Source organism: Mobula birostris, chromosome 2, assembly GCF_030028105.1.
Source record: "Mobula birostris isolate sMobBir1 chromosome 2, sMobBir1.hap1, whole genome shotgun sequence".
Taxonomy (NCBI): domain Eukaryota; kingdom Metazoa; phylum Chordata; class Chondrichthyes; order Myliobatiformes; family Myliobatidae; genus Mobula; species Mobula birostris.
Window position 1 is genome coordinate 154,569,002 of NC_092371.1, and position 13,707 is coordinate 154,582,708.

The 13,707-nt window shown below is 39.8% G+C and overlaps 1 protein-coding gene across 1 annotated transcript in view; it reads left to right on the forward strand.

Moving 5' to 3' along the window:
• Positions 1-1,399: 1,399 nt before the first annotated feature.
• The window catches only part of rims1a (regulating synaptic membrane exocytosis 1a), a 479,607-nt gene continuing 467,299 nt past the window's right edge, over positions 1,400-13,707 (forward strand). Inside the window, exons 1-2 of the mRNA XM_072250401.1 lie at positions 1,400-1,426; positions 3,936-4,028. Coding sequence (XP_072106502.1) covers positions 3,949-4,028 — 80 coding nt within the window. The 5' untranslated portion in view covers positions 1,400-1,426; positions 3,936-3,948. The remainder of the gene's footprint in view (positions 1,427-3,935; positions 4,029-13,707) is intronic.

Below are 13,707 nucleotides of genomic sequence, written 5' to 3' on the forward strand. Positions count from 1 at the left end.
CAGTGTACTATAAAGTTGATGTGGAGAGAAGGTTTTATTTTTATACACAAAGTGGGTGCCTGGAAAGAACAGCCAGGGTTGTTGGTGGAGGCAGATATGATAGAATTGGTTGAGGTCCTTAGAGACAAATATACAGAGAATGGAAGGATATGGATCATGTGCAGGCTGAAGTGATTAGATGTTATTTGTTTAATTAGTTTGGCACAACATCATAGGCTAAAGAGCCTTTTTCTGTCTGTGCTGTTTTCTGTTCTATGTTTAATCACAACTTCAAAACAGAACAAAAACTTATTGTTTATAAGGTGCTACGAGACCCATCATGTCTTTCATGAGATGACCATAAACAGATTTTTTTTGTTCCAAAACTACAACTTCCCTATGAGTTGGCAGTCTTTAGATTAAAATTCTCAATGGCATTTATGTGGGTTGTTAGTGCTTCCTCCTTATCTAGGTACGATTTTATAAAGGTTGCACTGTCATACTATTCAGGAAATCTTTAACCCCCAACTTCATTTTAGAGATCTGATGTCTTTTTGTACCTTTTTGTGTATTGTTTTGAAAGCAAAACTTTGGAAGTAGGTGTTGACTAACAAAGCAGAGGCCCACAACATTGTCACACTGGACTCTATACCAAAACCTCAGACTCATTTTCATAGTGACCTTGATGTCTTTGTGGTCTACCGGCACATTTGATTGTTCGCCTATTCTTCCATTGATTGGTTTGAGCTTGGCTTAATTTAATTTCAGGTCAACCTCTTTCAGCTGCATTTTTGTGAACTATCTAAAAGAGGGATTTAATTACATTGGCACCCTTCTCACTGCAAAAAAAAAAACCAGTTTACTGTGGAGTAATCCTGAACTATTGCTTTTTTTTTAGAGTGACAGACTGAAGATTTTTGTTTACTTTTCAATATGAGGTTGTTACTCCAGTGTCTCTATCTTTGTCATTATTTACAAAATGTGGAAGTGGGTTTTCGCACAGAGACCTGAGGTTATATGTTGAAAAAAGCTTTGGAAGGTTATGGAATGAACTCATGAAACTGTTCAATGAAAAGGTAAAGTGGACCCTTCACTTTTATAAATAGGATCATTGAATACAAAAGAAAAGGTTTTTTGGTTTTTTTTATATATAAACCACTGGAGTGTTGTGTGCATTTCTGATTGCCTCATTACAGGAAGGATTTGGAGGCCTTGGAAAGGGTACAGAAGGAGTATGATGCAAGAGATTGCAAATGCTGAAATCTTAAGCAATACACAATCTGCTGGAAGATCTCAGTGCGTCGCACAGCATTGGTGGGAGGAAAGAAAATATCAATGTTACAGGCCGAAACGCTGCATTAGGACTGGGATAGAGGAGAAAGGTGGCCAGCATGTGGAGAAGAAGGGGAGTGGCAAAAAAGGACCCTGACGCAATTAATGAACTGAGGTGAGGTGGAAAAAGAGATGGAACAAGGTAGGGGGAGAGGAATGTGAAGATGGGAGACAACTGCTGGAGGAAGATGGCAGGAACATGGTTGCTGGATTCTAAAGAATGGGAGCCATTAGAGGAGAAAAAAAGAGGTTGACCAGATGGGGGGGATGGTGAACCTACATGAGTTAAAGGGGATGCCAGGGTAGGGTGGGAATTGGGACAAAAATGTGAGAACGGGAGAATTAGAAGGAGAATAGGGAGCTGATGCTGAGATGGGAAAAGGAAAAAAGGGTGACTTAAAATTTGAAAACTCTATATTCATACCATTGACATGGAGGAGAGTTGAAATGCTCAGCAACTGAGGGCTGTGGATGGCCATTGCACACTGAGCATAGTTGTTCTGTGAAACGGTTGCCTAGTCTACATTTGGCTTCACTGATACAGAGGAAACCACATCAGGAGCACCAAACACTGTATTTGGCCATCTCATTTCAAATGCAGGGTTTTGGTTCAAAATGTCAACAATTTCTTTCTTCCCACCAAGGTTTCTTGACCTGCAGAGTTCTTCCAGTAAATTATGCGTTTTACCGGGATACTGTGGGGATTTCAGCTTATGAGCTATAAGGAGAGGTTTGACAAACTTGTGTTTGCTCTGGAGCATTGGAGGCTAAGGAGAGACCTGACGGATGATTATAAAATTATGAGAGGGACATATAAGTTAGGAACTAAGAGCCTTTTTTCTTAGAGTAGAAATATCACTTAGTAGAAGAAGTGTATAGTATTTAAGGTGAGGGGGCAAGTTTAAAAGAGATGTGCAGGTCAGGTTGCTTTTATGAAAAACAGAGGGGCATGTAGTGGCACGGTAGCATAGTTGTTAACATAATGCTATTGCAGTGCCAGGGACAAGGGCTCAATTCCTCCTCCATCTGTAAGGAGTCTGTACTTTCTCCCTATGATTGCCTGAGATTTCTCAAGGGACTGGCTCTTCAGCCCATAGTGTTGTGCTAAGCTAACTAAGTTAGCAATCTATATCTGTGAAATAATAATCCAGGTCTTTGGATCATCGTTCTGATAGTTTAAAAAGGTGTGAAGAAATGAACACAATTTTTTAACACATGCTTCTTGACACATGCACAGTTGACGCAGCTTTGTGGTACAATACAGTTTACAGAAGAATGCAACCCCTATATCTTTGATTAAAGTTTCCCCACAATCGATAAATTAATGCATTATTATGAGATTCAATGTTAGTACAACACACAGACTGATAAATATGCTGATGTAAATAAAAAGAAGAAAGTTCCTCTGGGTTTATTTCTACAGAACTTTCATTAACTCTAATTTAACTAGAATTTTTAAGAAAGAAATTAATGTCAGTGTCCATGCAGGTAAAGTTGAACAGTGCTCCTGAAGTAAGGAAAGACATTTCAGTGAATCTGCTGATGTGCCAACTGAAAGCTGATCAGCTTATAGGTACTAGTATTTAAACTATCAAGGTGATAATCCAAAGACTTGGGTTCATATTACACAGCTACAGAACATAGAGCAGTACTGTATAGGAACAGGCCCTTCAGCCCAGTGTGCCTGTACCAACCTGTATGTGTAACTATTCCCATTTGCCTGCCAATTATCTGTATCACTCTGTTCACTTGTTAATGTGTATGTCTAAATGCCTCTGAAACCTTGCTTTAATATTTGTTTATACCACCTCTACTGTCAGCACATTCCAGGCACTTACTACTGTGTGTATAAAAAGCTTGCCTCCTAAATCTCCTTTAAACATCCCCTGCCTTACTTCAAACCTCTACCCTCTAGTGTTTGATTTTCCTACCCTGGGTAAAAATCACACTGACAATCCATCCTATCTATGCCTCTCAGAATTTTATCAACTTCTCTTAAGTTAGGTTTTCCATCAACTTCTAATGTTGATGTTCCCAACTTGTATGTTCATGCCTTACGTACTTTTTTGGCACCCTGTCTATTTGTGAAGACAAAATTTCCAATCTTATCATGACACCTGTGGCGTTTAATTCAGTTCATTATCTGGAAGTAAACTTTATAACTACCCTGAGTAAATTTGACCAAATTGTCTGGCTAAATCCACAGCAATGTGGGTTGATTTGTAACAGCCCAATCCAGTGACTCAGCAAACTACTTGGCTGTGCCGAAACAATATATTATACTGTATGTTCAATAAAATAACCCATCGTTACTTTCTTGAAGAAATTGGGAATGGGATGAACACTGGCCTTGTCAATAGTGTACAAATTCGTAAAAAGTAATAGGAAAAAGCTAACGAGGAGGTCTGAGTGCATGAAATTTAGCCTATCTGGACATTAATAAATTCAATGCAATGCAGTGGTGTCAGCCCCAGAATATGAGGAATAATATATCTAACTAGGGATATAACTAATCAGCTATGACAGGAAACTCAGACTCAATATGAGAAGCAACAAACAGCATCACCATCTATTAAACTGAAACTGAGCACCAAACTAAGGTCTACTTCAATGGCTCCTTTCAGGGACCAGCAGAAGATGTCACCATGGTTAGCGATGCCATGTCTTGGCTTTATCTGCACCCAGGCATCTCAACACCAGGATGCACCAACTGCTAGGCAAGTCAATCTGCTTTTCTTTACTGATATTGTGCTCTACTGTCTCTTTTGAAGTTATTTTTCTGAGAATGAGGGAATGTAAATATTTGATTGTTTGACAAAAAAAAACTACAGACCTGATGGTACAAAAGGTTTCATTCTGTGTCATGATGATTCTCACTGTTTTTTTGCAAAACTCACCTTTGTTGCCCTGATTTATTATGAACATAATGGTGTGTATTGGCAGCTTGTTTCAGCTGAAGGATAGCCACCCCACCTATTGTTAAAATCTTGCAATCTTATGTTAGGTGTAGTATATTCAATACAAAGTCAAACCAATCTATTCAAATATAAAAGATTGCTTAATCAGGGCCTTAGAGAACACTTTCCTGTGTTAATTTTTCCATTTTGTTGAAAGTCAGTTGGCTTTATGACAATTTAGTGATTCAGTCTGAACATGAATTAAACAAATCACAGCATGCTTTGCTGCTGCTTTGCCTGTTCATACTTTTGCTGAATGTATTCCCCTTTGTCCCTGACCAACCTCTCTGCCTCTAAACTTTCAGGTCTCTCTGAACCCTATTTCTGATAACAATTTGTATTGAGTTCACTTGTTACCCTACACTAGCTGATCTACCTTGATGTCTGACAGCAATATCTTGATTGTGGGTTCAAATTGCTCCCTGGCTTTATTTCACTTCAACCTAGTCACCTCCAACTCAACAACCTTCCTGAAAATTAGAATTCAACCAGTTACATCCTTATCAAGAAACTTGATTGTGCAGCTGAGTTTTTGACCATACTTTTCGCATGAACACCTCTCTAAATCTCTCTTTAAAAGGTACTTCTTTTTTAACCTGGCTGTTGTTCTAATGAATGCTTTTATGGTTATATGGAGTTTTTTTCCTCATCATGTTCTTGTAAAATACTTAGGAATTTTATTTTGAAGATGCTGTATTAATGTGTATTGTTGAAATAAAACATAGAAGAGTACACCACCGGCCTTTACTCCACAATGTTTGTGATGACTATGATACCAAATGGAACTAGAGCCATTTGTTTACACATAATCCATACATCTCACTCCCTCCATGTTCATGTGTCTGTCTGAACAACTCTTAACTGCCACTGACATGTTTACTTCCCCTGCTACGCAGCATGTTCCAGGTATCTACTAGTCTCTTTGGAAAAACAAAACTTCGTTAGACTTTAAGGAGATGCCCACCAGTATTCACCATTTCTACCCTGGGAAAGAGGCTCTGACCATCTTCCCTAAATCTATGCCTTTCATAATTTTATAAATTTCTGTTAGTTATCCCCTCAGTCTTCGACACTCTTGAGAAAACTATCGAAGTCAGTCTAAGTCACCCCACTCAATAGCTAATACTCTGTAATCCCAGCAGCATCCTCTGCACCCTCTCCGGAGCCTCCACATCCTTTCTGTAATGGGGCAACCTGAACTGCATACAGTACTTCAAAAGCAGCCTCTCCCTTCTCCCTTTTCCCAATCAACTGTCCAGCTCTTGGCTTCATCCCTACCCTTCCTGTCTTCTCCTATCACTTCGGATCTCCCCCTCCCCCTCCGCCTCCCACTTTCGAATCTCTTACTATCCCTTAGTCCTGACGAAGGGTCTCGGCCTGAAACGTCGACTGTACTTCTTCCTATAGATGCTGCCTGGCCTGCTGCATTCACCATATTTTTTGTGTGTGTTGCTTGAATTTCCAGCATCTGCAGATTTCCTCATGTTAACGAAAATTTTGTTTCTTTGACTACTCCCTTCACCAGTTAAAGCTTGTTTCAGTCTTATAATACCACTTACACAATTTTCTCCTGTACACAGTAGATCCTTATGTTACGATAGAAGGCAAGGGAGCATTGAAAGCCGGCTCTGGCATTGAAGGACAGGATGCAAAATCTTAATCACACAGCCCCCAACTTTCTCATTAGTGGGAAAATCACTTCTCCTGACTTGTGACAAACTGACTAATTCTCCTAGTACCGTGAAAACATGAAACACAGGCGAGATGAGAAGAGTTGATAGATAAGTGCAATAAAAATTTAAGCTGATAGTTAAACTTGAAGCATCAGTTTTGTGGCTCCCTCTATAGATCCCTGAACTACTGAATGCTTCCTGCATTTCTGTTTTTATAGTGGGTTCAACATTTTCTGTTTTGATTAGGCAATAATGATACCAATTTAATGCAAATAGTCAGCAATGAAGGAGACTTTGATTGACATGTGGATATGATCAATATTGCAAAATTCTGAAGGGACTAAAGATTCTAGCCCTTGTATTACTGTGGTTTCTGTATTTATTCTCCTGATCGAAAATCTTTTCTCTATGTTTGATATAATTTTTGTTTTCTTTGTGAAGTTTTCTTTTATTTAACATATAAATATGCTGTTGATGTTGTGTTTACCAGTAGATGTGTTGGTATGTTCATGCTGGTTCTCCAGTTACTGTTTTAGCATAAGTGATAACATTTAACAGTTTCTGGTAACATTGAGAATCATTCCATTGGTGCAGAATCATAAGATATGGTACCAATTCCTAAATTGTGAGCTGTAACCACTGTTAATTATATTATTTTGCCTTGTTATTGAAAAGCTGCAAAATTTGAACACTTTGAATTCAAGGCTACTAGTTGCCTTGAATAGGGGATTGTTAAAAATGCCTCTTCAGCATTGCAATAGTAGCTACTTCTACCACCTCCCTGATACCTAGCAATTTCTGTGTCATACAAAGAAGTACTTGCCTTACACACCACCTTTAATCTTCCATCTTTCCTAAATCCATGTACTCTAATATTTAACATTTTTACCCTGAAAAAGATGTTCTATTTATCACAATTATGCATCACATAATTTTATATACTCACATCAGTTGCCCCTCAGACCCTGATCTTCAGACAGAATAACCCATATGTGTCCAACCTCTACTTACAGCTAATATTCTCTGATCTCTCTAGTCATGCTTAAAATCAGTCACCATCATCCCTGAACCAAAGAACTTTGCACCTTCAGAACCAAATGGCTACTGCCTGGTGGCACAGATACCAATCATCATGAAGTGCTTTGAATGGCTGGTAATAGTTAAAGTTAAAGTCTGTCCCAAGCCTTATAGGCTCATCAGGCCGGTGCTTATGCCAGCTTCCGTGGCGTGAAGCAACTGAGAGTACGAGACTCCCGCCCCCCCCCCCCCTCACCCCAGATAGGACGCTAGTCTATCACGGGGTTAACCCCCAGCATTTTGCCGGTACCTATTTTCAGCTGGGTGGACTGGAGCAGTGTGTGGTTAAGTGCCTTGCTCAAGGACACAACATGCTGCTTCGGCTCGGGCTCGAACTCACGACCTTCAGATCGCTAGTCAAATACCCTAAATGCTTGGCCACAATCCACAAAATGCTGGTAATGGGACATATGAAAACCTGCATTCTTGTCACATTAGGCACTCAGTATATGCTTCCTGACTGAACCGCTCTACAACAGATAGCATCTGTCAAGCACCTGGCCCGGACACACCTAGTAAATAAGGACACTTATATCAAAATGCTGTTTCTGAATACAAGTACAGCATTCAATAGCATTGTCCCACACACCATGGTGAACAAACTCCTTTTCGGTACTTCTCGGTCTAAACACACCACTGTGCAGCTGGGGTCCTAACCAACAGATCTCAATCAGGATGCACAACCACTCTTCCTTCCCCATCATCTTCAACACTGGGTCCTGTCCCCTTCCCCCCCAAGTTGTGTGCTGAGCCCATCACTGTACACTCTGCTCACACGCAACTTCATAGCCAAACACCCGAGTACTCAGTGTCAAAATCGCCTTTGACAGGACAGTGGTGGTGCTCATCAACAACAATGAGAGAGGAGGTGGAATAGCTTGAGACCTGGTGCAAGGCAAATAACTTCTTCTTCAATGTCAACAGGATGAAAGAATTGGTTATTAACTTTAGGAGAACTCATACCCCTCGTTAGATTGGCGACAGAACAGTGGAAACTGAGCAGTTTCAAATTCCTGAGAGTGAACATCTTGCACAGCCTGTCATGGTCCCAGAACACATCCTACACAATCAAGCAAGTTCACCAATGCTTCTCCTTTCTGAGGACGCTTAAGAGAACAGGACTATATGCACATTGTTACTTTATAATTTCCTGTCAGACTCACCTTATGTTCAGGCACTCCTATGCCTAGCATAATTTTATGGACGTACAATCAATCTATATATGTAAGCTATCTTATCTATTTATATTTATTGTGTTCTTTCTTGGCGTTCTTTATCTTATTGTGTTTTTTTGGTGCTGCATCATATCCAGAGTAACAATATTTCGTTCTCCTTTACACTTGTGTACTGGAAATGACATTAAACAATCTGAATTTACTGTAGGGAACACCTTGGAGAATCACTTTTGCACCCTTCCAATCCTTCATTTCTTTCCAGTAATGTAGCAAGCAGAACTGCGCACAATATAGCAAATGTGACCTACCTAAAGTTTTGTACAGCTGCTGCAACGCAATTTATTTGGTCAATGCCCTAACCGGTGAAAATAAACAATGTTTTCTTTACACCCTATCCAGTTGTGTTTTCACATCTTTGGGGAGCAATGGACCCAAGATCCCCCCCCCCAATTATCATTGCCCTCAGGAGTCCTGCCATTTACAATATACTTTTCTGCTTTCCTCTTACATTTGACTTCCCAAGATGCACTTCCCCAGATTTGTCCAGATTAAGTTCTGTCTGCCATTCCCAAATGCCTCCTGACCTAGTCCTGAGCGTGGTGTTTACAGATTTCAGATATGCTGTAAAGAATTCTTGGTGAATTTGTGTAATATATCTGGTATATATATTATGATGGTATATCATGTTTTCACAAAGTGCTAGTAGGTACTTTGCTTCTTTAAGCTCTATGGTTTGAGCTTCTTGAGAGCCAGTGAAGTTGCAGACATCTAGTCAAGTACAGGGTACATAATCATGCCCTTGTCATACCTTTAAGGTGGTAGACAGACTTTAGTGGGAATAGAATGCTGAGTGACTCGATTTCTGAGCTACTCTTGTAATTGCAGTATTTATGTCAAGTTGAGTTTCTGACCAGCGGTCACCCTTAGAATATGAATGGTGGGGAAAAGATGACATTGCCATTGACTATTAAGTGGAGATAGTTACCCACATTCTAGTTAGAGACTTTTGTCTTGTGAACTTAACTGTGATTCAGTTGATGTGATAGAAGAAGTCAGAGGGTGATCGTGCAGAGATGTTTTACAGATTGGAAGCCTGTGGAAGATTGGCAGTGGTGTGCCACAGGGATTAGTGCTGTGTCCACTGTTGTTTGTCATCTGTGTTAACAATTTGAATGAGAATGTTGTTGGCATAATTAGTAAATTTGCAGATGACACCAAGATACGGTATAGTATATAGTATACATTAAAGAGCGTTATTTTGGAATAAAACTGGATCTAGATCAACTGGGAATAGGGCCTATTATTGGCAGATGGAATTTAACTCAAACAAGTGTGAGCTATTGCATTCAGTAAGTAAACGAAAAGCAAAACTTGCGTGGTAAATGGGAGGAACTTGGACAGTGTTATAAAATGGAGAGACGATACTAAAGAGGGACTGCAGATGCTAGAAGTCTTCAGAAATATGCACAAACTACTGGAGAAACTAAGCAGTCAGTTACATCTATGGAGAGATATGAACAGTTGATCTCCTTCCATAGATGCTGCCTGATTTCTTGAGTTCCTCCAGCATTTTGTGTGTGTGTTGATGAGAATAAATGTATATAGTTCATTGAAAATGGATACACAGTCATGCAGGTCTGGCATTGAATAAAAGATTTAAAGACATTGTTCCAACTGAAGGGGACTTTGGTAAGACCACACTTGGAGTATTGTGTACATCTCTGGTCACCCAACTGTAGGAAGGATACTATTAATTTGGAAAGGGTGCAGAAAAGATTCATGGAATTGTTACTCAGACTGAAGGGTTAGGACTTTTTCCCTGGTCTTACAGAGATATATAAAACCAGGAGGGGTGTAGATAAAGTAAATGGTCAGTCTTTTTTTCCAGGAGAGAAGGATCAGAAACTAGTTAACTTAGATTTAAGGTGACAGAGGCAAAATTTAATAGGGATCTGAGGGACAAGTTTTCACACAAGTTCCCAGATGAACCTGCAGAGGCATGTCAATTACAATGTATGGACTAAACACACAGGCAAATGGGATAAGGTCAGATAGATTCTTTAGTCAGCATAGATAGAAACGTAGGAAGCCTACAGCACTATACAGGCCCTTCAGCCCACAAAGCTGTGCCGAACATGTCCTTACTATAGAAATTACCCAGGGTTACCCGTAGCCCTCTATTTTTCTAAGCTCCATGTACCTATCCAGGAGTCTCTTAAAGACCCTATTGTACCTGGCTCCACCACCGCTGCCGGCAGCCCATTCCACACACTCACCACTCTCTGAATAAAAAAAAAACTTATCCCTGACATCTCCTCTGATGGATTGGATTGAAGAGCCTAGCCTGTCTCTGTGTTATGACTGTCTGACTGTTACCTGTAATGTTTAGTTGGTCATGCATGAATATTATCTAGCAGAATTCCCCTGTTAAATTATACAGAAACAAATTACTTCTAGTTAAACATGAAATTTATGGATAAAGCAAAAGGGAAAGAGTGTGCAGGAGAGATTACTTGAAGTCTCCAGAATAAAGAATAAGACAAGTTTAGAAAGGGCAATTGCTTCAAGAGAAAATCTGCGGATGCTGGAAATCCAAGCAACACACACAAAATGCTAAAGGAACTCAGCAGGTTAGGCAGCACCTACGAAAAAGAGTAAACAGTTGATGTTTTGGGTTGAGACCTTTTAGAAAGGGATAAGAATTTAACTTCAAGCAACATGGAAATAACGTGGAGACCACATTGAAAAGGATGATGAATGCTGGAGTGAAGGTGTTATATTCAAATGCATACAGTATACAAAATAAGGTAGATGATCTTGTAGCTCAGTTAGAAATTGGCAGATGTGAAGTTATGGCATCACAGAATTGTGGTTGAAAGAAGATCACAATTAGGAACTTAACATTGAAGGATATACATCGTATCAAAAGGACAGGCAAGTGGGCAGAAGGCACGGGTAGCTTTGTTGGTTACAAAATGAAATGAAATCCTTAGAAGTGTCATGAGATCAAGATGCTTAATCCCTGTGGGTAGAGATGAGAAACTGCAAGGATAAAAAGACTCTGGAGCGAGTTGTATACAGGCCGCTGAACAGTTGCCAGAATGTGGGGTACAAATTGCAATTGGAGTTAGAAAAGGGATGAAAAAATGGCAATGTTATGATGGCTGTGGCATATTTCAATATGCAGGGTAGATTGGAAAAATGAGGTTGGTGCTGGATCCCAAGAAAATGAATTTGTAGAATGCAATGTGATGGCTTTCTCAAGCAGCCCATTAGGGAAAAGGCATCTCTGGATTAGGTGTTATGCATTGAACCAGATTTGATTAGTGTGCATAAGGTAAAGCAAAGGTTAGGAGGTAGTGATGATAATAGACTAGAATTTATCTTGTAATTTGAGAGGGAGAAGCTAAAATCCGATGTATCGGTACTGTATTACAGTTGAGCAAACGTAACTGCTAGAGTTAGGAGAGGAGTGGCCAGAGTTCATTAGAATGCAACATTAGCAGGGATGGTGGCTGAACACCAATGGCTGGAGATTATTATCGATGAGGTTTTGGCGTACTTGGAGACACATGATAGAATATCTGGAAGTCAGCATGGTTTCCTTCTGGGGAAGTCGTGCCTGATAAATCTTTTGACTCCTTTGACAAAGATGATGTTTACTTGCATGTTAAAAAGGCCTTTCAAAATGTGCCACACATGAGGCTGCTAAGTAAGGTAAGAGCACATGGTATTACAGGATCGATACTAGTGTGAACAGAAGATTGGCTAACTGACAAGGAAAAGACTAGGGATAAAGGGGGCCTTCAGTGGTTGGCTGCTAGTGACTAGTGGTGTTCCAAAGAGTCAGTATTGGGTTTGCTGCATTTCATTTAACGATTTGGATGATGAAATTAATGGTTTTGTGGCCAAGTTTGCAGATCTTACAAAGATGGATGGTGGGGCAGGTAGTATTGAGGAAGCAGTGAGTCTGCAGATGGACTTGGACAGATTGGGGGGAATTGGACAAAGATGTAGCAGATGGAATGCAGTGAATGGAAGTGTGTGGTCAGGCACTTTGGTAGAATAAAGATATAGATGACTTCCTAAACAGGGAATGAATTCAGAAATTGGAGATTAAAAGGATTTAAGCCACCTAGTGCAGGATTCCCTGAAGGTTAATATGCAAGTTGAATCAGTAGTAAGAAAGGCAAATGCAGTGTTAGCATTCATTTCAAGAAGACTATAAGAAGATTAAAACCAAGGAATACTGTGACTTTATAAGGCATTCATCAGACCACGTTAGAAAGTATTGTCAGCAGTTTTGAGCCCTGTGTCTAAAAAAGGGTGTGCTCTCATTGGAGAGGGTCCAGAGAATCCTGAGAATGAAAGGGTTCAAGTATGAGGAGCGTTTGATGACACTGGGCCTGTACTTGTGGGAGGTTAGAAGAATGAGGTGGGTTTTCTCATTGATACCTACCGAATATTAAAAGGCCGAGATAGGGTGGAAGTGGACAGGATTTCTTTAATTGTGGGGGAGTCTCAGACCCAGAGGGCAGTGAATCCATGGAATTCATTGCCACAGATGGCTTTTGGAGGCTAAGTAATTAGGCATATTTAAAGCAGAGGTTGGTACGTTCTTGATTAGTCAGGACATCAAAGGTTATGGGGCAAAAGAGGACAATGGGGCTGAGAAGGAAAATAAATTAGCCAAGACAGAATTGTGGAGCAGACTCAGAGGGCCAGTTGGTCTAATTCTGCTCCTGTGTCATAGGTTTTATGGTTGTTGCTCTGCATAATCTGGTGAAAAATATGAAAATGTTTTCTGATGAAGTTGGTGTGCACTTCAAATTTGTTTTCTCAGTTAATCTGTGAGAAAAGATGGTGAGTGGGATGGTGTTTTTTCATACAGATAGAAGAGTTATTCCATTGCCAATTCTAAGCCAGTCACTTCATTCCCTTGCCAGTCAATGACGAGAAACTGTTTTATTGATAACCATAGAGTGAAACTCTTGCACTTGATAACCTGATGAAAACATTCACATCCTGTTTGTTGACAATTCAGTATTTTATCAATTGTCAAATATGAAGAGCTGTCAATACAAATTAATCTCTAATCCAAACATGCCAATTGAGCAAAAAAATCAATGAATTATTCCTGTTTCCATTCCATCCTTAACAGCCCCATGTTCCTGACTGGACTTCAGGATAGTTGGTATTTATGCTATCAAATCTTCTTAAAAGCCTGAAGCTCTTTCTTTTCCAGATTGACACTTTTTAAAACCAGCTAATCATGAAAGTTTTAGTAGTCTGAGTAGGAATATTTTGCACACCTTTGCTGCTACAACAGAGGAGAAAAAATTAACTTCTTAACATTGTCATACCACTCTAAAATCTTATAGTTGTAGCAGAATTTAATTAAAGGCGGATCAAGTTTCTAGATTTTTAACTGCAAGTAGCCTTTTGGTGCTAGTAGATTTCAGAGCTTTTCCTCCAACTGTATTATTGTCAATGTGGCAGAGGACCTTTCTTTGA